This window comes from Drosophila albomicans, chromosome X (genome assembly GCF_009650485.2).
Source record: "Drosophila albomicans strain 15112-1751.03 chromosome X, ASM965048v2, whole genome shotgun sequence".
Classification (NCBI taxonomy): Eukaryota; Metazoa; Arthropoda; class Insecta; order Diptera; family Drosophilidae; genus Drosophila; species Drosophila albomicans.
The window spans coordinates 3,587,605-3,613,426 of record NC_047627.2 but is presented as its reverse complement, the minus strand read 5'-3'; the positions used below and the strand labels follow the sequence as shown (position 1 = coordinate 3,613,426).

The window sequence follows — 25,822 nt, the reverse complement described above, 5'->3', positions numbered from 1 at the left end:
TACAGGACTTGTTAGAAGCCTTAGGTACACACCATAGGGTCGCGAGAAGCATAGACTTCCTAGGGTCCATACTAAAAGTTGCAGCGGGTACGCCTGATGCAAGCGATTTGGAAAAAACTAGATTTATAGAAATGCAGCTAATAAATTCTAGCCATAGGCAAATGGAAATAAACACCAGAGTTCAGGACCAAATAAATAAACTAACCTCCACAGTCAACCAAATTCTAAAAGTAACCAAAGATTCACACATCGACACAAGCCATCTTTACGAAACTCTATTGGCTAGAAACAGAATGTTGTCGATGGAGTTGCAAAATTTAATGTTGGCTATTTCTCTTGCAAAAGTTAACATTGTTAGCCCAAACATTCTAGACCATGCAGACTTAAAATCAATTTGGTTAGAGGAACCCACCAACACACCAATAAGTGACCTTATGTCTGTCTCGTCCGTAAAAGTTCTTCAGTCCACTAACTCATTGCACTTTATCATTAAATTTCCCAAAGTCAGATTTTCATGTAAAAAAGTACAAAAAAGATGTCCTGTTGACTGCGAGGGACCGCTCTACTCCCCACATTGCGTTGCGACGTGCAACCAACAACAACAACAACAATAGACTGTGCCAGCCCAGCACCGGCAACGCCACGCGCATCACGCTGGCCAACAACAATCAAATAGAAGAAGCAAAAAGCAAATGAAGGAATCAACAAACGAATAGAAGAAGCAAAAAGCCTGTGCCAACCCAGCACCGGCAACGCCACGCACGTCAAGCTGGCCAAGGAACCGACAGTGCCACAGAGGGCACAGAAGCTGGCCGCACTTCAAAGAGTGCAGGAATCATCAAATGCTAAATATAGAATAGAAATATAATATAATTAATATAAAACAAATTGTAAAATCGTGCGAAACACTTTTTGCTCGATAGCAGTGCAGCCCGTATAGCTGTAGGAAAATTAGGTGGGAAATAAAAAATATGCTATGTTTCTTCAAGCATGGTAAGAAAATTATTGCAAGATATGATGTTAGCGATTTATATACCAATGGAACTCTTGAAAAGAAAACCAAAAGCAGAAAAGAAAAACCAAGAGCCGATGCCCATAACCACCTACCCTGCAATTAAAAACATAAGCAAATCTAATCTAAAATCTCAACCGCCAGCAAAAAAGATACCAGCCCTGAGGAGGACATGCCCTAACGACTGCGAGGAACCACTAGGCTCACCGCATTGTGAGTACACCTGTGCAGCCAGCACCGGCGCCCCTTCAACAAGCATCCAGAACTGACAGAGCTGCCAAGAGCGAAAATTTTTTTTTTTAATGCACTGCGTTGCATAATTTTTTTGAATGCACTACGATGCATATTTTTTTATACATATTAAAAATAATTGTAAAATTGAGCGGAAAAGATCTGCCCAATTAGAGTGCAGCCTGTAAAGCTACACAAACACTAGGTTGGAAAATACATGTAACCAAATAATGAACAAAATTTTTTAAACTAATTGAAAGCAAACTTAAATTCACTTTCTATAAATAATAGCATAAGTAAATATGATGAAAATTTTGAAAATACAAAACAAAATTTAAGAGAAACCATCAAAATTCTTATAAGTAGTACACCTAAAATGGGATTAGTAGACGTTAAGTCAGTGGATTCCACTAACGTAATAAATAAAGTCGAACCAAATAAAATTGATTTGAAATTCGTAAATATAATGCTATTAATAATTGTTGTCATAATGTGTGCCAATTGCTTCTATAAATTGTAAAAGCTCCATAAGCTCACGACCCCCTCAATGGCACATAATTATTGTCCATATGAGCTAGTATTTGGTAAAACAAATAATTTACCAAAAGAATTTAATAGTATAGAAACTATATATAATATAAATGATTATGCTAAAGCAAGTAAATATAGATTAGAAGTAGCATCCAAAAGAGCTAGATTAATGCTAGAAGATCATAAGAAAAAGAATAAAATACAGTATGATCAGAAATCAAATCCATAGATATATCAATAGGCGATAAAGTCGTATTAAGAAATAAAACGGGTCATAAGCTAGATTATAAATATACTGGTCCATATAAAGTGACGGAAATAGGAGATAGAAATAACATCATAATAATGAGTAATAATAAAAAACAAACAGTTCATAAGGATAGGATAAAAAAGTTTACTTCCTAATTGTTTTCTTTTGGCGTCATACATACTTATATAACATACATATATATATTAAATGTTCCATAAGTATACATAATTAATTTTGTACACATCATTTTCTCTATCGTTATTAAGAAAATAATTAAAAAAAAAAATAAATATATTATAATAAGCATTAAAATAACTACATATAATTACGGTATTTTTCAAAAGGAGGGAGATGTAGTGTATGCACATATACGTAAAAAGTTTACTTCATAATTGTTTTCTTATGGCGCCATACATACTTATATGGCATCATTTTCTCTATCGTTATTAAGAATGATTTAAAAAAAAAAAAAAAAAATTATATATAAAATAAAAATAATTAAAAAAAAAAAAAAATATATAAAATAAATATATTATAATAAGCATTAAAATAACTACATATAATTACGTTATTTTTAAAAGGAGGGAGATATAGTGTATGCACATACACGTACTTAGCATATAACATACATATTGAGCGGCGACACTTTGTCAGCCTCAAGTCACAACACATTGTTGTAAATAAACAAAAAGGCAAAAACAAACAGAGCTAATTCAATCAAAAGGCTTTATTTCCATTGAGATACAGACAGATAAATATATAATTCCACAAGATTTTCATATAGAAGATTTGCATTTCGCAATACCATGTGATGGAATAATAGTCATTGATTTCATCAAAAAATTCAATTGTCAACTAGACTTCAATCATAATGAAATCTTTGGTCTTAAGATACAGTTCTGATAATAATTCCATTGTTCTACCAGCAAGATCCCAAGTTGTTCGAAAGATTCATCTATCAGATCTATCAGATGAAGAAAGTATATTAATACCTAACCAGGAAATTCAACATGGTATTTATGTTGCGAACACAGTCGCAACAACCAAAAATGCATTTGTCCGATTACTGAATACGACCACCACCGATCAAGTAGTAGATATTAAAAATTTGTCATATGAACCACTTTCGAGCTACGACATAGTTCAAAACAATCTAGAATGTATAGAAAAAACTGTCTTATCTCAACTAGCAAACAATTTTCCAACACAGTTCAAGCCACAATTAACTTACTTGTGCACCCAGTACAGTGATACCACATATTTGGACTCGAAACCGAATCAATAACCACAAACCATTTCTACAAGCAAAAACTAAGATTGAAGGATGATGAACCCATCTATATAAGAAATTATAGAAATCCTCACAGCCAAAAATAAGAAATTGAAGTTCAAGTACAAAAATGAATCGACAATAAGATAATCGAATCGTCAATAAGTTGGAACTTCTCGGTAAAACTACATGCCGAAGTTGAACATATAAAAATTTGCTATCAGAACGTAAAAGTCAAATCACAGCCACGCTGTAATCGAAAATATCGCAAAAACTAAAAACAAACAATCTCCACCAGGAAAGATTGAGATTCCACTGCTAAAGAAGACAACTAATCCGAAAAGTAACACAAGTCAAACAAAAAAATCAAAATCCCATTACCGGAAAAGAAAATGTTACAAAAAGAAACGTACATGATATTACTTGTTTACCGAGAGTAAAATATAAATTCAAATAGAAAAATAACTCATTTAATTGCAACACTCAATAAAGTATATTTGCAGATAAATATTTTCAAGATATTAATATCCCATCACAATAATGAGAAGTGAACCATTGTTTTGTGTAAAGCACCAAAGTTTTTCAATTTTCAAAGTAGAATCAAAAAGTCACCTCTAGGAGGTCCAAGGATGTTATCCTATAAAACTCGATCCGTGCAAAAGTAAAAGTTTTTCTAGAACATTCACTTTTGACACATACTGAAGCAAAAATAATTTATTTCATGAATGGAAAATTTGAGTACTACTGGGTTAAATGACATAGATAATCTAAAATGAATTAAAAGAAACCCAGAAAACATTTTTCAACGAAACTCTCTCTACATCATAATAATGATAAACAGAAAAAATAAACTGCAATAAGGTTTAAAACGATACAAGTCAAAAAGCGCAAAGGGCGAAAAATTCAATTGTCAAAGGAAAATCATTCATTACGAGTACTTAAATGAAAAACTTGATCATATTGTTTAACAAATTTCAACAAAACATATTCAAAGATAATATTAAACGATAATGGTATCATAATCCTCGTCCTCATTCAGTAAAAAGAAAATTAATAAAATAAAACACTTGAATAGATTGCAGTAAAATTAAAGCATTAAGCATGAACTTGAAAAGAAAATTATAAATGACTGTGAGTTGTGCCAAAATATAAAATTCTTTTGGAGCCAACCAAAATTAAAGTTCAAAGTGTCTGGTTTAAAAGTATCTTAGTTTAACTATCTGTATCTTGTTATCTTTCTACATATATCCATATATTGTGTTACTGATAGAAGTCTCGGAAATTGTTTTTTGCTTTTAAATAAGTGCTATTTATGGATTTAGCCTTATGAATTTTATATACAATATTAGATTTACTAATTTAACAGTCGATTATTGGCTGTTATGCAAGTGCAATCATTAATTTATATTATTTCTTAAATTTACAATTCTTCATTAATGGATTGTTATTTTATATGAGCATAAAATGTTTACAAACAGGCTATCAAAAAATGATTTGTTTCCTTAAGTTTTTAAAATGTCTCCTTCGATTGCTTAGATTAAAGTTAGTTCAGTTTAGTTTCTTTTTATGCCGAATTATACTAGAACTTTTGAACGCTTATATTTCTTACTACGTACATTTTAATGTTTTTTAACTAAACATATGGTATTTGCTCATTTTCTAGAGAAGTTTCTTTCCCAGTTGATCTCTTAATGCAATTGCAAAATGTGCAGTAAACTGATTCTCTTGATCTTTCTGCTATGAATACTATTATTATGAAATTCTGCAATATAGTATTAATCGCGATTGTAAGTTAAATTGTTGTATGCACACAATAATGCGGTCTACTTGCCCTTTGTTACTTTCGTTGCTATATTCCAGTTGTTGATGTAACATATTCCAGTATTCCAGTTTCAATATCTAGTTGATTGAAGAATACGCAGTCTATCGATTTCTTGCTTCACTTTCACGTACTAAGATGTATACACTTTTTTATATTTCAGTTTCTGTATATATATCTGAAGATTTTTCCGTTGATGAATTATTTATGAAGCTGAATTATCATTTATTACAGTTGTGTCGCACAGTCCAATGTTACAACAGCCCGAAAGGTCCAATAATAACTGCAAATCCATAAATGAAGTCAGTAAGTTTTGTAAGTTTACTTACTACTGTCAAAAATATGAATACCTTTATTTTGGCATCAGAAAAGGGCAATCAGAAATATTACGGAAAAACGATGGACTCGATGGACAGTCATCGCGATGGCGGCATTATGTTTATTTCTAAGAGTTTTCATTTACAACTTTCAGTCTTAATCACAATTGAAATGCAATTTGGCTAATTCATCACAATATCTGACAACATTGCAATCATAATACTACTGAAATGTAGAATTTGTAGAAGTTAATTAAAAAACCCTACGTTTTTATGTTCTAAAAATTGATAAATTAAGATTATCTACGTGCATACAAAATATATACGAATATATTATTTTCAACTTTAAAAAAATTAAAACATATTCTTTTAAAAAGGTTTGCAGCTGTTTACGAATACATGGACAGTATTTAAATTTTTATTATCTCTTGATTTTATTCTTAGTCGAATAGAGTTTTAATTTAAAGTTCGCAAGCGTAGATGCGATTAAACATCATTCAATAAGCAAATTATTAGAAAATTATGATTTACATTGCAAAGTAAAGAAGAATCACGTGATGTTAACTCAAAGTATTTGCGCATGCGTAGCTGCATATAAGCTGATTGTACAGTTAGAATTACTAGATATAGTAAAAGCTCAACGCTTATTACAATTATGTGCACAAAAATCTTTTACAAAACGATGATGAGCAATAGAATAGAAACTAAACTGACTTTTTTAAGCAATCACTCAACTAAAGAGTTTGATTTCTTAGCAACATCTACATATGTATTTGAGAAGTAAAAAAAAATGTGCTTAAATTCACTTTGTTTGCATGCAAGACAAAAAATTGTCATGGAAAAAAGATGTAGTATATACATTTAATATAAAACAGCTCACCTTACAATTTCGGCTATTGTTCAGATAAATCCATTCCAGATATGTATATCTCCTGCTCGCCAGCGTAACTAGAAAATGTCATCTCTGCATCCGCATTATTTCCGTACACAGTATTTACAGATCGCATGTACTTAACTCCAAAAATTTGTGTTTAATGCGCGGATCGCCTAATTTTTGTAATTCGACTTTTTTTTACTTTAAGTATTGCTTTGTTTTTTTAGTTTGAGCTCACCTTTTGTGAGAGAAAATATGAGTATTGTATCGTAATAATTACTGAGCTGAAGACTTCCGCTTCTGGTGTTGTCCGAAAGGCCACAAAATGTTAAATGAATCTACGAATTTGAAATTCAAATCGTCTGAAGCCTTTTCTACATAGCCAATATTCCTTCATATACACACACATTCAAAATGAAAGGCAGAATTACAAACACACATATAGGTTTGGAGACAAGTGCGCAAAACACACACACATATGCGACAAGCTGACTACTTACATACATACTACCCTATGTATATGTTTTTATGCTGATCCGACAGAAGTGCGCGCTGTTTATCTGTACTTACGTATTTTATGCCTCTGTGATAGTTCCCTTAATATTTATATGATCGTATGTTTTCTAAAGTATACATTGTATACCGATGTGTAGATCACATTTCCATCTTATAGATATCAATGTATTTGTGCATTGTGTACATTCCATCTTGGTACATTGGAGTATGCAGTAAATACATTGTATGTATATAAATTTGTGACATTGTTTGGAATAAATATAAACAGGTACTCAATGGGAGCTTATAAGCATATCTCGCAGTAGTGCTGTGGTTAGAAAAATATTGCAACAATAGGAGATTCTTCAAGAAAGCTTTGAATGTTTGCAATATTATTTTAAATCAAGTAAGAAAGCTACATTCGAGTGTGTGCTCGACTATGAGATACCCGCTACCCATTTTGAATAGTGCGGTATTATTAAAATACACCAAATTAATATATTACAAAAATACACATATGGCTTTATTTGGTATATTAATAGTACATTCATAATATACCATAGGGTACAAAATATACTAGATTGTCAGCCAAAACAGGCCGTAGTAAGTAATCTGTTTTTTGTTGTTCTTCAAAAGTGTTTCTCAAATAATTTCTACAAATTTACAGTAATCTTAAATACTGTATTTCAGATTTGAGTTGGTGCTGATAACTTCGAATATCTATGTATATACATTATTTATTTATATTCGACGCATCAACTTGTAAAAAAGACTATCTTTTTATACAACCGCGGTCCAGTATAATTTTTTTTCTTCAATTTCTATAATTTTCTCCATTTCTTTATAGAAAATCTTTGCACACTTTGCGTAATACTTACTGATTGGAATAGTTCTTGATATCGATCCAAATATATTTAAACAACAACGACCAACATTTTTTGTAAGTTTAATTCACTTTATTTTCACTTTATGATTTGTCAAATTTTAATAAAATGAAATAAGATAACATAAAATTGATTTACAATAGCTTGCAACATTTGGGTTTACATAATTTTTTTAAAAACATTAACTCGATCTCAAATGATGTCGTTTTTTGCTGCAATATCATCGCCTGGTGGAATAGCGAGGTGGAGTTTTTTTTCCTGAGATTCGCGGGTCAGAAGAGCACGAGTTCGATGTAGATGTGAATGTGTTGGTCAACATTTATAGTCCACTTAAATTCTAAACATCGTATCACAGATAACATATTCTCTTCAACATCAAAATACCGATTCTCAACAAGTTAAATTACAAAATTGTTGAAATCTTTCCATTGGCAACCATTAATACAACAATAGACATTTAACATTGCTTTGCAAGCTACGAAATTAAAATGTGAAGCATCTGAGATCTCTCTGTGCGTCAAGGCTGTTGACACTGATCAAGAAATAATTTGATTTTGTTTTTAATGCATTTTATTATATTTAAGTACAATGAAACTGGTTTATAGAATTCAGCGATATCAATGTACTTGAAAATCTCCCACAATCCGATTTATTCACTTTTTTAAATTGGGACTAATTTTGTTTTAATTTGGGAGACCAAAGCAGTATAAGTCTTGTTCCACATACTTACTATACAGGGAAGCTTATGAAAAGTGTATCCAATTCTTTTAGCATGCATTCACATAAAATTATATGTATAATATCCATTCATTGGAACAGATCTTAAATACAATACAAAAATAAATATGGTATATGTGTTCCACAGTTTATATATACTATGTATTTATTTAAGTTGCACATTAGACTAATTTTATTGTTTATTTTATAATGTGAACATTCAATAATCCGAATGTGGCTTTGCCACCAATAGAAAACTTAGTTTGGTCATTCTATTTATCTTTTTTAATGGTTTATTTACATTTTTCGAGACAACACCTTACCCAATCAGTATTTTGTTCTATTCTAATTTATTTAACAATTTACAATTTAAAAAAATTGAATGTAAAAAAAAATGTTGATAGCATGTACATAGTTACAGTCCGCCCACTTGAATAGCACATATAAAAAATGTTTTCTAAAATCTGATTTGGCTACATTGCATTATTTTATTTATTGCTTACAATAGCTCTTAACTATTTTTTCATTTTTTTTTCGAAAATAACGCAGCTTAGTGATATATCACCAATAATTTTCCCTACACCTGATAATACCCTGACGTATATTTACACTTTGGACCTGGACCAATATAATAGGATTAAGAGATTAAGTAAAATCGAGCACTGTGGAGTTTGTTTTTTTTGTTTTTGTTTTAGATACTTTATTTATTTCGATTATGACGACAGTGCTGTGATAATGCCCAGGTCCAAAAGGTAATTTCAAAATGTACAGTTCTATATTCAAAGGAATTTATAGATGTGGACAAAACTTATAGCTAACAGTTAAACAATTAGTTTTTTCGCAAATGGAAAACATTTTATTCTCTTAATTATCTCAAAGATTCGCGTTTTACATGCTGAAACAACAGCTCGAGTCCAAATTCTTATTATTAGTATTGCTATTCAATTGGCACGGAGTGTATTTGCACACTTTTAATAAGGATCCATTATAATAGTCATTATCAAATGATTTGATTTGGGTACAAAAAAATCTGGTACATAAATACTTATACATATGTACATTTAGTGATATATGAAGCATAGTAATCAAGTTTCAGCACATATATAAATACGTGAATAATGCAACTAACAATGTATTAAGTAACAAAAAAAAAAAAAAACTATGCAAATACTTAAGTATTTTTCACTTCAAGCTTTATTTTCAAGTGATGGCATGAAAATAATGAACCGTATAAGATGCATTATTCAAAAACACCGATGAATGTGTCACTTGCAACTCTTGTAAGACCTGTTAAAATTTGCATGTTCATTACAATATATTATTTATGCGTCTGGAAATTGTATACCATGAAGAAAAAATAATAAAATGATACAGTACAATAAAACAAAAAAATAATTACAAAATATATGTATATTGAATACTCAAATATTTTGCTTCTTAAGAATGGGAGCACCATGTTTAAAGATTTTTATGGACTTTTACATTTAAAATCAGTTTTTCGAATGAATCATAAATACTAAATATAATAAATATAATGGAATATTTCATGTATTTATACGTTAACTCTGACTGCCGAATTAGTTCAATAATTATATTAGATAAGTAATACACAAAATTGTAGATTTATATTTAAATACCTGCATATAATTAAGCATTATACAGGCCACACTTTGTGTGATGTTTTTTAATATATGTAGCAAAAGTATGCAAATAAACTTTAACGTTCACCATGCATCTGGAAGATATTGGATTTTTCTGTACGCAAATATGGTATTTATAGATGTATCCTACTCAGAATATTTTATTTTAGTTTAATATGCTAGTAATAAATATTGGTCAAATAGAACTCAATTATTTGTTAGTGCATATGAAGGTAAATATGTTGAGTTTTTTACTAATATGAAGAGATAATTTTTTTTAAGTTTCGGTGACAGTTTCGTATGGTTGAGTGTGGTAGACGCGATTAAAAAATAACAATAAATGAGCTTTAAAAAAAAAATATATGTATGGAACATAGCTGTTTAAGCATATGTCTGGTACTCAATCACTTATAGGGGCCAGCTAGATAGGTGTATCCTGCGTTGTTTTTTGTTTTTCTTTGTTTCCATTCGCAACGCAACAATTTTACTCCGTAGCAAGCAGAGAAAAATTCTCAAAATTCATCTTACCTTGTACTGATTCATCGTCCAGATCATCGGTGCTACTTGTAATACGAGCTAAAAATGTACATAAACATTGTAATGATATTTTGTATATAGAAATATTAAGGCAAATGCAAATACCAACCTCTAGAACCCTTTGAGGAACTAAGACCACCTGTGCTGTTAGTGATGCCACCATTGCGATTATACAAAACATTCTCCAAGTAGGATAATCCATTATTATTAACAATGCTCAGGCCTAGGCACGTTTCAATTTGCTTCCAGCGATGAAGACGTTCCTGCAATTCGTTAGTGACTTCCCCAAGAGCGTTGCGCGCTTCCACAATCGAACGGTCTACGTCATCGATGCTCTTACCATGAGTCGAAACAAAGGCACCCACCAAACTAGATCGCTTTTTCCGCAGCTTTTCACAGGCTTCCCGTGCAGTTTGCAGTTGCTTTTCAGCCGACACGCGTTTCTTTTGATGATTTTTGCTCTCCAGCTCATAAGTGTATTGGAGCCATGACTGCAACTGCTGTGGGGGCGCCCAACAATTGTCGACAAGCTCGAATTCGGCACGCGTCAGTTCATTGCGAAGCATTTCAATTTCTTTTTTCAGCTGTTGTACTTCCAGATCTGAGCTACTCGAACTTATTACGGGCACTTCTTTTAATCGTCGCTCGAGGTCCATTTTTTCCGTGGCCACATTTTCCTGTTCCATACGAGCAAGTTCCAATTCCTAAATAAATGCATATTGTTAGTTCTTAAGTATTATCACCAAATTTCGAAGCTATACCTTTTGCATCTCTTGTAGACTCTGTTCAGCCCTCTGCAATCCTTCCATATCTTGTGCCATACGCCTTAAATGACGCTTGGCATTTTTGTTTTGTTGATAAGCGTACCAGCATCCGATAATTGCACTTAATAGAAGCGTAACAAGAATGTAGTCCTTCCAGCGAGTGCCCGTCTCTGTAAATGTGAATTGATTTCCAAATATAATAATTGTTTTATTAGCAACTAATGAAATTTGCTACTCACCTCGCGGCGGTCCAAACAATACCACATCCATAGCCTTAAGAGATATTTTTTGCTTATGTATGGGGTCCTTTATTCCAAGCACATTACTGACATAATGTAGATTATTAACAGCTAATCTAGAAGTATACGTTTTAATGTAAATATTAATATTTAAGTTGAATACGATACACAATATTGTATTAATACAAGATTAAGCTAACACTTATGATTGAACGCTACAATAATAAATAATTTAAAATGTGCCTAGCATACAATACGTAAAATAAACACATTAGAAAGCTTATCGGTAGAGAGTCAAAAAAGGCTTTCGAAAACTTCAGCAAAAATATTGCTTACATTAGTTAAATTAGTATACATTTCTCACATGCTGTTATTAAGATATCCCGCCATGAGGATGTGTATTTATTGCTTAGAATATTTCGGTTTATCTTGATACTATTTGAAATGGAACACGCAACTTACCTGGGCAAAGCAGCTCCAGTAACCTTGTGTAATTTAAATAAGTCAACATACTGTGGAAGCTGAACAGACTGTGCTAGCCAATCGGTGGTTTGCTCAATAGTCCAATTATGAACTTCTGAACGCAACCAAGCATTCCAAAGTTCTTTAACAGAAATATGCATATCATCATTAAAATGAAATGCTTTTTGACGTTTCTCGTATCCAGAATCATACTTTAATTCTTCGCGAAGGAACTATAAAATAACAAAATAGATTAATTACTGTGTTTTAATAATTTGAGCACATAGCTTTACTTACGTCATCCGATTCGCTCAAATCAATATTTCCATTATCATCGTCATCTAATTGACGATGTAAACTGGCAATAGCTTCCATTCCGAGGCGATCCTGTACGTTTCCATTATAACAATCAAAATCCTCACTATTGCAAGTGTTGTCAGAAGAGCCGCTGTTTATCGGACCTATAAATATGGTTATTAGTAAAATGTTGCAGATATATGATTTAAGATCAATAATGCGTTGGGCATCAATTATAAACGAATAAATATTATGTTAACTTACTAAACTCATTGCTGACGGCCTGCGACATCGCTTCGCTCAAGAGATTATATGAGCTCTTATGATGATGTGGTTCAAAATGCGGAGAATTGTCACCACTTACAGAATATGACTGCACGGCCTCCGAATGCGGCGATGCTGAAGGTGAAGGTGAAGTTGTATGCACAATTGGTTTGCCATTTGGATTTTCTTGTTTTTTACTTATTTCGGTGTCTGCGCTAACACTAGATACGCTGTTAGTGGTCGCAATGCAAGTATTTTCTGATAAACAGTATAGACATATAAGCAACAAGTAGTTCCAAACGGCGTGCATTTTGTTTAACAGCGTTAGTTTAAATTAATTTTAAGGAATCCTTCGATTTAACATTTAATTTGTTTGATTCTCTCTATGTGTTAGAGTCTGCTTGGGCCAGTCGGTGACCTGCAAAATAAAATAAACAGTTAATATGGTAGATTTATATATAAATACAACTGCCAACTTCATAACTTAAAGTTTATTTCTGTCAATTAAAACATTTTTAATTTTACGTCAATTAAAACAAGCTACGATTTACTCGTATAATAACTTCTAACAATGCAATTTTAATTAAAAACACTTTATTATATTTATATAATATAAACTATGCTCAATTGGTTTACACAAATTTCTTAGCGCAAAAGTACAGTTTACATCGAAAGTTTCAATCGACATGAGTCGAAACACATGTGCGCAATATTGAAGGCACAGAGTATATTATAACTGTCACATTTTGTTTAAAATTTTGTTTTCCGAATTGGTTGCTACAGATGAAAAAAACACATAAATTTGTAAAATGCTGCTGCTCAACTCTTGATTTATTACAAAACAATTCGAATGTATTTAGGATTATTACAATTCGATTTTTCTGTTTCATTGCTTAACGACAACCACTTGTTAAATGAGAACTGTTTCAAGTGAAATAATTTTTTTCACAATATGAGTGCTATTAACGATTTATCAGAACCCTTATCAGTAAATTTTGTTTTATAATTCAAACTCTTTGAGAACTTCACCCAAAATTATTTGCGGGTGGGTCTTTTATAATTCTTGAGTAATATCAAAGAATAGCCCCGAAATGTGAAAATGCCATGAAATAACCTCTGGGTAACCCTAAAAATAATTTATGTTCAGTTGACAACTGCAGGTTTTATGTTATGTCAAATCCCGATTATATATAAAAAAGATTTATTTTTTGATTCTCATACAATTATATTCAATTGACGAGCTTTCTGATTGGAGTAGAGACGTAATAGCTTACGCATAGAGTACCCAAAATAATAATTGATTTATTATAGGATGGATGAAAGATAAACTCAGACTGTCTTGAGGTCATTGTTGGAAAGCAAATACGGCCACATCCCATGTCCAGAAAGAATCGCGAATCAACTTAATTAAACATAGATCATCTGCTCTCTGAATAGAAATAAATGACCAATCATCAGAGCCATTTGATATATTTTATTTATATCAGCAATCAGATCGAGTCACTTAATAGGCTTCAAGAAGTTTATCAGCAAAATCTACTGATCAATTGTTAAAAAAAATAAATAACAGTGAGGGTTCAAATTTGACTTGAAATATAAAAAGTGCGAAACTTAGACCAAACGACGAAAGTAAATTATTATCTTAGCATTGCTTTGATAAGAAAAGTCTTGATTTATGAAAGCTTTAACCGCCGGCTGCTAACTCTTAATCCCATTTTATTACGATAATATATTCGTAGAATCTAAAAACCTAAAAAAAACATTGTATTATTTACGTTAGAATTACTATTAAAATTTAGCATTGTATCATAAACTGGATAGCTGGATTTAGTTATACCAAATTGTTGTTTATTTTACAATCGTTCACAAATTTTTGTAAATCAATTACTTATATTGTTGATCTCGATGGATCTTAACGTAGATATGATCATATGTAACAAATTTGGTTGGAACAGATGGTCAGACGGATATTGATATAATTTGGTATACTTCTACTTTGGAAATCTTCTGCTTGACAAATCTAATAGACTCATTTTATTGAGTGTGAATGGGTCAAAAAATACGAATGGAAGGAATCTCTTTGATCCTGCAGCTTTACACAAGATTGAAGATCGTATTCGAGTTGCGACACAACATGCAATAAGAGGCACCAACCGACATCTAAGCAGTTCAAAATTCGGTCACATGGCAACAATTTTTCTCTGTAAAAGGTATCAATATTAATACGCATTTCATATTATTTGGGTAAGGTTCTTGGTAAGCGTTTGCCTTTGCGATAACGACTGATATCATTTGGTAAACATTTGGGGGCAACAAAAAAAAAAGCAAACAACTTGTCGCTATTGCTTACTCTGCATACAAAATGCTTGTAAAAAAACATGTAATAATGAGAAAGCTTCAGTAATAAAATATCATGACATTGTATTCAAGGCCAAATGGATCATAACACTCGATTTTCTTTTGTTTGATTTATAACGTTGTCACCTCCTCAAATCCACTAAAATATAAATATGCCTATGAATGTATTGTACATACATATGTACATATGTATGTATGTACATGGTCACATCTGTAATATACTTATTAATAAAGTTACTAAAAACCTTTTGACAGCAATAATTACTCAATTCGTTAGCTCGAGAGCCTGAAAATATATTGTACATATGCACGTATGTAAAAATATATGTATGCATACATACATATTTTCAAAATTACATGACATTTGTATGTACACAGCATTCGTTTACAAGATCATTATGAATACCATGATTATACATGCATTGTATGTACATACATCTGTATATATTTACTATAGCCACTGTCTGATGATACATACATATGTAAGTATGCATGCATGTACGTATGCTGATATGCGGTTTAAAACTGGCTTTACATTGTGGTATCACATTTAAAACTGTTTTAGACAATTGTATGCACATCTGATTCATCCATTTTACGTTACTTACTTATGCACATACGACCGTATGAAAATGGAATGATAATAATAACATACTTACATGCATACGTACATATGTACTTTGCATGAAATTACCGCAATGTTTTTAAATAAACAAAATTTTATTTGGTTATAGGAGTATACAAGGAGCAAATATATAATTATTAAAATAAATATTGTAATTGAAAGAAAAATTTTAAAATAAATTTACATACATATGTCAATACGTATACTAATACAAAAAAAAGCAGAGTTGCTTCCGATACTAATTTATATAACTATCATAAAAATAATCAGTTGCAATATAGCGCCGAATTGTTTTTATGGAAAACAGAACGACATTATACAGAATTCGTAGTTCAACTGTGTTTCCACTACATACACGTTTGCGTCAGATTGCATACAAATAATATGCATATTTAATTTATAAGTCATCTAGATTGCAGATTATAATGATATAATTAAAAAAATTCTTATAGCTGAATTAAACCATTCACATGTACATTTAAAGAGCACGCCATATGTTAATATTTCATTCCCATGCATAGATGTTTCTTGTCCATATTGTTCCACTCGCTAGAGTTTCGATAGACATGAGTCAAATGGACGAAACTGGCTGAAAAATTATTTAATGTTAAAACAGACATTCCTTTTTATTATTTTTGAAACCATAATCCAAATTTGTTTCCAATAGCAAGAGTTTCGATATAACCAAATAGATCGGTTAACTGGGTTTCTGGTAGAAAACATCTAATTTCTGATGTAATAATATATTAATAAATATGTATTATGTAAAAAGTATAATATTATATTATTAAAAGAAAAAGCTGTTAAATCTATATGAAATAAATAAATAGATATATATAATATAATAATAGAATAGCTTCGAGTCGTCTAAAACGCTTATGATTATTGCGGCTTCTTTCGTACTTAATGAACTACAACTTAAAGATGTGAAGTGGGTTTTTGCTTAATAATTTATTTTTACAACCTCGAAATATAAGTAACTTATAATTTAATTCGTAGCTTAAGGAAATTCAAATGTAGATATTTCATTTTACTGCTTTAAAAAAATAACGACTTCATGTAATAAATAAGAAATTATAATTTTTAGTATTTTTTTTAGTCGCGTTTACTGGGATGAAACGAAAACAGATGTCATCGTACACAACAAACGCGCCAAAGTTTGAAAATTGTACTACTGGGTCATTTTATGTTGTTAAATTTACGATTTCTCTGTTTTTTCCACAAACAATTGTTTATAGAAAGTGGGTTAAAAGCTATGTTGTAACTTATTTAGTTTTTAGATATTTATTTTATATTTTGAAATGTGAACATTTTTGAATTAATGAAAATGAAACAGAACTGTTTAGTATATTTATTATTGCCGCATGTTATATTTATATGTTCAAGAGATGGGCACACTGGGTTTAACCAATTGTTGAATGTTGGTTTATTTCGTTGTGCCTCATTTTCAAATAGAGCTTAGTATAAATATGGCACCGGTGCACGCTTTAATTACAGATGCTTTGGGATTAAGTATTTCGCATAAATCTATATTTTCCGGTAAGTACAAACAGTACATTTTAAGACGACGTTTCCGTATGCTCGCATTTAAAACATGTGCATCTAGATATTTGAATCCTAAAGAATCTTTTTTAAATTTTGTAGCTATTGGCAATGAGGCATTTTTATACGACGGCAATTCGCGAGTACAGCTGCCACAGAGATCAGCTCAGAAAAAAGTGCATGGATTTGCAATGAGTCGGGCTAATGCTTCTTCTCGCCTTTTACTGCTCCACAGCGAGACGGAATTTTCTCTGTACAAATATGATGCTGATAAGAATGAAATGCCCTTCCAGCTGCAATATGTAGGCGAGACTCAAGACTGGATTAATGCAGCAATATTTCTAGATAAGAGCGAATCTAATGAATTTGTACTACACATGTCTCATGGAGCAATATTGCAACTACAATACCATGTTGACACAAAGTGCCGGATATTAGAATTGGCGTGTTGCACTGATTATTCCTTGCTCTATCATACGCTTTTACAAGGCTCACAATATGACGAACTGATGATTATAAGTGGAAATGGATTTGGAGAGATATTGATTTGGCAGCCTCGCGATCCCGTTAGTTGTGTTCCAACTAAAACGTATCCACTTCTGTGGCGTTTAAAGGCACATAATGGAGTTGTATTTTCTATAGATTATCACTTGGCTTCCGGATTGATGGTGACTGCCTCCGATGATCGATCTTTAAAGTTTTGGCAATTTCCGGACGAGAAACAGCATGCAAAAGAAGCCGTTAGACCATTGTTCAGTTGTTTTGGACACACTTCACGTGTTATGTGTGCTATTATCATAGAATATGGTAAGTCGGATCATACAATAACATTTATATTTAATATAATATATCCTGCTAATTGGGCCAGCAACATCGACCGCGTTGATATCAATTGCAGTTGAACAAAGTCTTAATACAAACATGAATAGGAAACATTAAGAATTTTTTTGTTTATTCGAATAGCTTTCATTGTTGTGTGGTAATTGCCATGAATCGCAGCATTCCCCGCTGCTTATACAAACAAACAAGAGCGGTATCATATTCCAATATGAACGCGACTTGTGGCCATTGAGTTTTGCAGACGTGTGCATTTTCTTTGCATAATGAAAACATTGTCAACAACAAATTTCTGAAAGCAAAAGGAAACTCGCGTTTTGTGTTTTTGATAAAAAAAAACACATTGTTTTCCTGCTCATTCACTTAATCTAACACGATTTTATTTACAATAATGTAGGAAAACATACCGATACATTTCTTTCTTGCTTTTTTTAAATATATTTCGTAACCATTCTGGTATTATTTCTCATTGGCACAGATATTATTAAGTGTTAAGAAATATAATATGTTGCTCGGTTACATGTTCCAATTAATGGAAATAAGCACTTGTCTATATTAGAGCTTTCAAATAAGTCCGAATTTAAATAAATCTACATTTATTCAAAATTTTCGGTATTTCTTCCCTTTGTCTAAATCGAGCAAGTTAATTATTATTGTAAATAATTTCAAATTTATAAAGTGTATAAATAAAAAGTACGTTATTTTACAGGAGGACGAATCTTTGTTATAAGCGGAGGAGAAGATTCATACATTTGTGTTTGGAGTCAAGCGGGAGACATGCTATTCAAGCGGCGCCAACAGCTTGGCGCTTCCATATGGCGATTAGGTTTTGACTCTGACAGCTGCACAGTCTACACCACCGGCTCCACAGGTAACCTTGCTTCCTATAATCTACACAATGTTCTAATGGATAAGCAAACGGAATTAACACGATTGATGCCAAAGATTTCCGTAACTGAGTTTTTCAAACAAATTAAATATTTGGACTGCAGCTCTTCATCAATCATTGGATTAAGTAGCAAGAATCGCTTGTTTTACACAACACAATCGACATGGACAACGAATAGCATTGATGTTTGGAAATTGGTTGAAATTGATATTTCCCCCTATAAAATTACAAGCTTAACTGCAAGTGATGGAATTGCGGCAATTTGTGGCTATCGACGCGTTACACTTCTCAGATATAACGCCGAAACGGATCACTTTGAAAAACTCTACGACAATGGCACAATTCTTGAGGGTCTGATCAAATCATTTCATTTTTTAAATCAACACAAATATCTCATCTCTGACGAATTTGGCAACAGTCGCTTACTTTCGTTGGAAACAAGTACAAATTCAATGCAAATTGAAGGCAGTTTTCGAATTTCGAATGGTCGTGAACCATGGATAACAGCCGCATTGCTTGTGGCATCGAAATATTTATTGTTAAGCACCCGCAACGGACATGTTATGCTCTATACGCCACAGAACGAGTCGGAATCACATCTTTATGAATTAAAAGATACTCTTAAATCCTTGCATGGCAACATGGGCTCGAATACCTTCAAGTTGTTGAATAGTGATGACCACTCCGCGCACATCCTCAGCGTCGGACACGAGCCAATTATAAAAGTTTTGCGCATATGCTTGATCAACAGTAAATTAAGCATACTGCGACGAGAGTGCGTCCCCTTGGCATGGGTGGAAGCATCGCCCAGACTAGATGTATTGATTGGATTCAATGACAATCACCTTGTGGCATGGTCCCGTCAAAACGATGTGCTATTGCAGCTGGAGTGCGGTGGTGGCCATCGATGCTGGGATTATCAACTGACAGGCAATCAACTAAATATTATATATATCAAGCAAAAGCAGGTCTATTGCCACACCCAGCCACTTTACAATGACTCACCTGAGCACTTACTGTCCTCGACGTCACAAAGTCGATGGCACAAACGCAGTTGCAACATCATGGCACTTATACATCCCAAGGATGACCGACCATTATATATGCTATCGGCTGGCGATGATAATACCATTAAAATCAATCAATTTTGCGGGGATTCCCCTATGCAAATAGCTGAACTGCATACGCACATTTCAAGCGTACGACATCTAGCATTATATCCTATCACAGAGGACATTGATTGGCTTATATTTTCTGTTGGAGGGCGATCGCAGTTGTGCATCAATCGACTCAACTTAAACGGTCCAATAATTAGTGAATTATGTTCTCATATTATTCGAACAAATACTAATTCCGTTGATGCCCGACTGATGGCAATTCAAGTTTTGCGAAAGACTGCAACAAATGGATCATTTTCTTTATACTTGGCGAGTGCGGATGGAAAAGTTCGTTTACTTCGCTGGCATCTGGAAAACCCTTCAGAAATACACGTGGAACATCTAATCGACGTTGAACGTTGTCCTCTTCAGTTGCAATTGGATAATGCCAATAACCTGTTGCTAATTACAACCACAAATGGCATGCTTTATGGATTCGATCTAAGTCTTCGATTGAAACAGTTTCAGCATCAGCTGCACACAGCTGGAATCAATTCATTACGTGCCGTAGTCGACGATAACTTTGTGCACGTCTTATCCGGCGGCGACGATGAAAATTTAAAGTATACAAAAATTAAATTAACTGATATGAGTACAAAACTAATTGCCGAATTCCCCCACTTGCATAATGCCCAAATTAACGCTTTAACTCCTCTATTTGTATGTCAAAACGAACTCTCTGCCTACACGTGTAGCGATGACAAGCAAATATTTAAAGTGAACTTAAGTACTAGGAAATGCACTCGGATTGGTTTCACTTGTATTTCTGATATAAAAGGCATGCTGCTCTCTGACAACAACACAAATATGTATATTTATGGTTCCGGTCTGCATGTTTTGTCTCTGGATAAAACTGATTGTTGAATAATAATAACGTTTCACTATACCAAAGCAATAATGAAGATTTGTCACAATGAATATAATTTAGTTGTAATATTGCTATAAGCTATGTTTTCACATACCTGTGTCACATTGTTATTATTTATCTTTATCTAGTTAGTATAATATAATATATAGTATAAGTAATCCTCAATATTAATTACGTACATCGAGCGATCTTCTCTTTGGTACAATTTTTAAACTAAAAGGTAATCGCGTGAAGCGATTTCTGAGTCTAGTTTTATTAGGCTGACTGCTATAATTTCGCGTGTTCCTTTAAGTGAATACACTAAATTGAGAGTATCAAGGATACTTTGTAGATTCTCAGACATTCCGCTAAACTCTGGTATGAGTGAAGAGGCTAATTTAAGAAATTCTATTTGTGACATGGCCATATTTGGATTTTAACTTCAGTAATATACTCTGATTCAGAATCAGATAGTTCGGTTAGTGTGATTACTCCTGATATCGTAAGATCGCCTAGATCTTCTTCTTCTATACGTTTATTTGAACCGTTTGCGATTTCAGATTCACTTACTGCCTCTAAGTCTTTGTTTGTTTCTTCTTCGACTAACACTGGATTGCTCAAAATCGAAGGTATAGTTATGTCTAGCGAATATTTTGATTTTATGCTATTTAAGTTTGTTTTTAATCTATGAAGGAATATTGATACATACGACCAATGGTTAGTGTTAAACTTTTCTTTATTGTCGTGTATCAGGGAACGAGCTTGGTAAAAACATACAACTTGTATTGTTGCGTGTCTACTTATAGTCTCGTTTGAAATATTCCTATTTTGTGCTAGACACTTGTATGATTTATCAAAATTTTCTTTTATTCTTATTAATGCGGCATTCATATTGTGCCATTCCATTTTATTGTAAAATAAATTATTCAAATGTGCAAGCATAACATATATAAATTTCCAATCAAATGGACTTATTTTTGAGCTATTTATTTTTATTTTGTTTACGATCTTTGTTCCTGTTTACTATACATTTGTTTTAAATTTTATTTAGGTCATTTGCCTGGCTTTGGTAACGCTTTTAATGCATATGTCGGAAGCCGAGCTATTTCATCTTTTGTCAATCAACTTTTATAATTGATACGGCAGCACAGGGAGTTCCGCTTACACTCGTTACCAAAACTAGACTAACTCTACTCTCATCGATCATCATGCTCAACACTGCTCTCCCAGCATTCTCTCTCTCAAGCTGAGCCTATATCGTCATCTCTTTCTATCTCACGACATTCGGTAACTCGTCAATGGACCTCACTCACCAGCAGAGACTGCCACCGCTGCTATGCTGCTATGCCTTTCGCATGAATTCTGTACTTCCCTGAACAACTACATTTGCTGCGGCACCAAGATCTGGTGAGCCAGTTTGAACAACGTTGTTATAGCAAAAGCCAGAAGAGTCACACAAATTGAAGAATTTCACTTCCCATTTGTGTGGTTTGTCTGGTAAGTATTGTCTAAGAAAGGTCTTCATCTTCGTTGCACAAATTTGCTCATCCACAGATAAGCGTTGGCGCATCGGAACTAATTGAAACTTGTCATTGAAATGATTCAGGAGTGGCCGTATTTTGTATAAAGAATCGTGGTCGACAGAATCCTTGGAGGGCAACTTACTGTTATCATTAAAATGAAAATCTTCTCGTATTTGTTCAAAGCGATTTCTTGACATTGTGTTTTATATTGTTTCAAATGCGTACTCTCCCTCCAGTATGTACAAGCATTTGGGTAGCGAAAAACTGACATCAAAAATAGAATGCCAATAAATTGTCGAATTTCTAAATTTGTTGTGGAAAACGAAGTATTGACATCCTTTTGGGTGATATGTTCAATAATAGTATCAGTCAGATTTTTAAGTTCTCCGAGGTCAGGCTCATTAAAGGATATTGCTGATTTATCCATGACTAGGTTCGTTTGGCGCCACAACATCTTTTTGAAAAGCGGTACTTTTGGGTCGATAGTCCAAACAGATCCACATTCAGCTATTGTGCTTTCTTTAACATGATCAGTGTTATGCTCAGCAGCAGCTTTACGTTTGCGTTTCTGTGCTTGAGGTGAATTGGACGCAATCGAACTTGAGGGTGACAACAATTTTGCAAAAGGAGTAGAACTTCCGCTTGAAGTTACACAAACCTTTCTAGCCAACATAGAATCCGACATATGTAGCACTTTTTCAATCGCTTCTTCATCTTCCTCATTGATAGGAAATGCTGCCCCGCAAACATCATTAGTCAAATCGTTCTCCAATTCTTCTTCTCCATCCGTATCAATGTTAAAATCAATAGAATTTAATAATTTTTCAATCTCCACGTCGGAAAGAGCTGATAGCTTATTCACTCGTCGTTCCGTTCCATGTCTACTGAAGCAATTATTTGTGCTTAAATATGTCATAGGTTGTTTCCCTTTCAAACTTACCTTATAAATTTTATTTACCGAATTGTCCCAAGACCGCCTCTAGACGGGATTCTTTATAAAAGCAATAAAAAGCTAACGAAAACTTATTTTTAGTGTGCGTCCTTGAGACTATCAGCAACACGGTACAATATACCGACGCAGCACTTATAATATTCCCAAGCATATTTGTGCGATCATATTGGTTGCTCAAGGGGGCTTGAGTGTTTTCCGAGCTACTTTGTGTAACTCATACTTGATTGTTATTGTTTTTTCTGTTACCTCTATTTAAGCCGCCTCTGTTTGTGCCGCCTCTAGAGTTATTAGAATTATTATTATTATTGCCACCATTGTTGTAATACCGTTGGCCGCCTCTGTTGTAGTTACGGCTTCTAAAACTACCTCGCCCACGAGTTCCACTGCGCTGAGAGTGATTTTGGTAGTACATGATGGAGTGCGTTCCTTCAGATATCTCGTTTGAGGTTGCTATGAATGCAGATATTGCATCATCCATGTTGTTGAATGAATGAGCACGCAAAACTGCTTTTACTTCATTGTTTATGCAATTTATCTTTATTGCTGTCACCGCATGTTTGGTACTAAGCATTCTACCTTGTTCCATGCTGAATTCTTGCTCAATGTATGCTCCTTCCAGGTCTTTAGCTAATTCTTTCTACCTCTTGGGTATAGACATTAGCAGTTTTGTTGTCCTGCGTAAGATTCAGTAACTGTGCAGATAGATTATTAATAGACTCACCTTTGACATTATTTTTAAGTCGAGTGATGATTTGGTCTACTGTATTTTCATTTCCTATTCAATTTCAAGCTGGTCCTACGTACGTTTTCGACTTTACCGTTGAACTCCGATATAAGCTTAGATGCAGTATTTATAAATTCAATATTAGTCTGCGCCATGATTGTTGAGTTCTGCTCGACTACTGAGTTTGATTCTGATTCTGTACTGTACCAGTATCTGCTATTTCTGGTAAATTTATTACCGCAGGTATGGTTAGATCGTGAAGATCTTTTTCTTTGATTTCTTGTTTGATATTTTCTATTTCATCATCCTCTATTGGGTTTAAATCGTCTTAGTCTAATAGTTCTAGTTCTTTATTAGTTCTAACAAACAAAGGAGTATTTAGTATTGTCGGTATCGATATATCTTAATTATACCTCCTTTGTATTGATACTAAATTTGATCGAAATTTGATCAATAATTTAGATACCAATAACCAGTGTGTTTGATTTAATTTTTCCTTGTTATGTTTTAGTGTTCGTGCTTCATTAAAGCATTCTACTAATATCTTAGCATGTTTATTGATTGAATATTTCTATTCTGAGAGAGGCTTTTGTAAAACTTATCAAATTTTGTTCTGATACTTTGTTGGGTGGCACTTATATGTTGCCATTCCATATTTATTATTTACATATATATCTCATGCTATTGGGGATCGACTATCAGAATTACAACTATTATTCAAAAATTATTGTTTCAGGGTAATGAATTTATTTATTATTAATTTTTAGATTCATTTATTCAGTGTTGTACAAATATATATCTGAATAAAAGTAGTTGATATTTCTCTCATTATTTTATATTTCATCTAATCGTTTTGACTCATAAATTTTTCCTTCAGGCATCTGTTATGTAATTTATACAATTTGAAAAACAAATTGGCAGATATAATTACAACAATTATAATCAAAAGTATATTTGTAAATGCTAAGTCAATAGTACTTGACTCTACTTTGTTTAATACATTTGCAGTGGGAATCCACTGTATTCGTATCGATTAAACCCATTTTGTTTGGGTCTAGTCTACTTGGGTAATTGTGTTAATTAATTAATTCATTAATTTGTTAATTTCTTTAATATAATTTTCGTTAATTCACTAATTTGTGAATTTCTTTATTGGGCCACACTTCTTGCCGGTCGACTCAATTGTCATCGGGCATTACAAAATATGTTTAATTTAAATTTTATTTAAATATAATTGCTGCAGTCCTGCACGCTCTACGCTCTATGTGGTGCTGTCGGCATCTATGGTTAACTTGAAGCGTTGACGGTACCGGCGCTGGTTGCGTAGGCTTCTCCTTGGCGCGGGAGAGGGCGGTGCCGGTGATGGTTCACCGATGTTTTTTTTTTTTTTTTTTAATTAGGGCCTAGACAGGTGCCTAGGCAATACGAACTCCCCAGTGGTCCTTCACAATCCGCTGGGCATCTTGGTGTGGGCTTCGGTAATTGCTTCGGTGGAGGACGATGGTTTTTAGTTATATTCTGATTTTGTATAGTTGTGGTACAGGGTTGGTTCTTTGACTGTAAGAATTCTTCAAGCGCCCTTAGTTCAGCGGTGAGAACGTTTGCCTTTGCCCCCGTAGGGGGGTTTTTGGCTTTATACAAAATCTGAACGAGTTCAGAAATTCGTCTCCTAGTTCTCTCTTTTAATCCGCTTCTTCGGGTTTTTCGCTTTTGAATTCTGTAAGAATCCATACCCTGTACTCACTCAGAACTTTGTCCGTCTTCC

The 25,822-nt window shown here is 33.0% G+C and overlaps 2 protein-coding genes and 1 long non-coding RNA gene across 8 annotated transcripts; 1 reads left to right on the top strand and 2 right to left on the bottom strand.

Moving 5' to 3' along the window:
* Positions 1-5,085: 5,085 nt before the first annotated feature.
* LOC127565455 (uncharacterized) lies at positions 5,086-6,620 on the bottom strand. Of its 2 annotated transcripts, none has more exons than XR_007954759.1 (4): positions 6,543-6,616; positions 6,316-6,495; positions 5,464-5,558; positions 5,086-5,396 (listed from the first exon to the last, which is right to left on the bottom strand). It is a non-coding gene; the product is annotated as an uncharacterized LOC127565455 (long non-coding RNA). The 2 variants fall into 2 exon arrangements; XR_007954758.1 differs by having other exon boundaries at positions 5,088-5,396; positions 6,316-6,477; positions 6,543-6,620.
* Positions 6,621-8,536: 1,916 nt separating this feature from the next.
* On the bottom strand, positions 8,537-15,753 carry LOC117570068 (stromal interaction molecule homolog). 2 transcript variants are annotated; one of them, XM_034251518.2, is made up of 8 exons: positions 15,656-15,753; positions 12,604-13,021; positions 12,340-12,503; positions 12,043-12,275; positions 11,581-11,696; positions 11,339-11,511; positions 10,687-11,281; positions 8,537-10,616 (listed from the first exon to the last, which is right to left on the bottom strand). In XM_034251518.2, exons 2-8 carry the CDS (start codon positions 12,911-12,913, stop codon positions 10,525-10,527), a joined length of 1,683 nt encoding a protein of 560 aa, XP_034107409.1. In that variant the 5' UTR covers positions 12,914-13,021; positions 15,656-15,753; the 3' UTR covers positions 8,537-10,524. The 2 variants fall into 2 exon arrangements, with proteins under 2 accessions (XP_034107409.1, XP_034107417.1); XM_034251526.2 differs by having other exon boundaries at positions 15,621-15,745.
* Positions 15,754-16,989: 1,236 nt separating this feature from the next.
* On the top strand, positions 16,990-23,286 carry LOC117570648 (WD repeat-containing protein 6). 4 transcript variants are annotated; one of them, XM_034252619.2, is made up of 4 exons: positions 16,990-17,125; positions 17,231-17,694; positions 17,771-17,935; positions 18,092-18,204. In XM_034252619.2, the coding sequence occupies exons 1-3, from the start codon at positions 17,005-17,007 to the stop codon at positions 17,792-17,794; spliced, it is 609 nt and encodes a 202-aa protein (XP_034108510.1). In that variant the 5' UTR covers positions 16,990-17,004; the 3' UTR covers positions 17,795-17,935; positions 18,092-18,204. The 4 variants fall into 4 exon arrangements, with proteins under 4 accessions (XP_034108510.1, XP_034108349.1, XP_051861330.1 ...); XM_034252458.2 differs by lacking the exon at positions 18,092-18,204 and adding an exon at positions 18,675-22,477 and having other exon boundaries at positions 17,231-17,935; XM_052005370.1 differs by having other exon boundaries at positions 17,231-17,935; positions 18,092-18,199.
* The last annotated feature ends 2,536 nt before the right edge of the window (positions 23,287-25,822 follow it).

Coding starts and splice junctions, on each gene's coding strand:
- LOC117570068 (XM_034251518.2), bottom strand. CDS start 12,913: ATGCACGCCGTTTGGAACTACTTGTTGCTTATATGTCTATACTGTTTA. Junction 12,276..12,339: donor ATTTGAGCGAATCGGATGAC/GTAAGTAAAGCT, acceptor GTTATTTTATAG/TTCCTTCGCGAAGAATTAAA. Junction 11,282..11,338: donor GTCTACAAGAGATGCAAAAG/GTATAGCTTCGA, acceptor GCATTTATTTAG/GAATTGGAACTTGCTCGTAT.
- LOC117570648 (XM_034252458.2), top strand. CDS start 17,005: ATGTTGGTTTATTTCGTTGTGCCTCATTTTCAAATAGAGCTTAGTATA. Junction 17,126..17,230: donor GCATAAATCTATATTTTCCG/GTAAGTACAAAC, acceptor TAAATTTTGTAG/CTATTGGCAATGAGGCATTT. Junction 17,936..18,674: donor TGCTATTATCATAGAATATG/GTAAGTCGGATC, acceptor GTTATTTTACAG/GAGGACGAATCTTTGTTATA.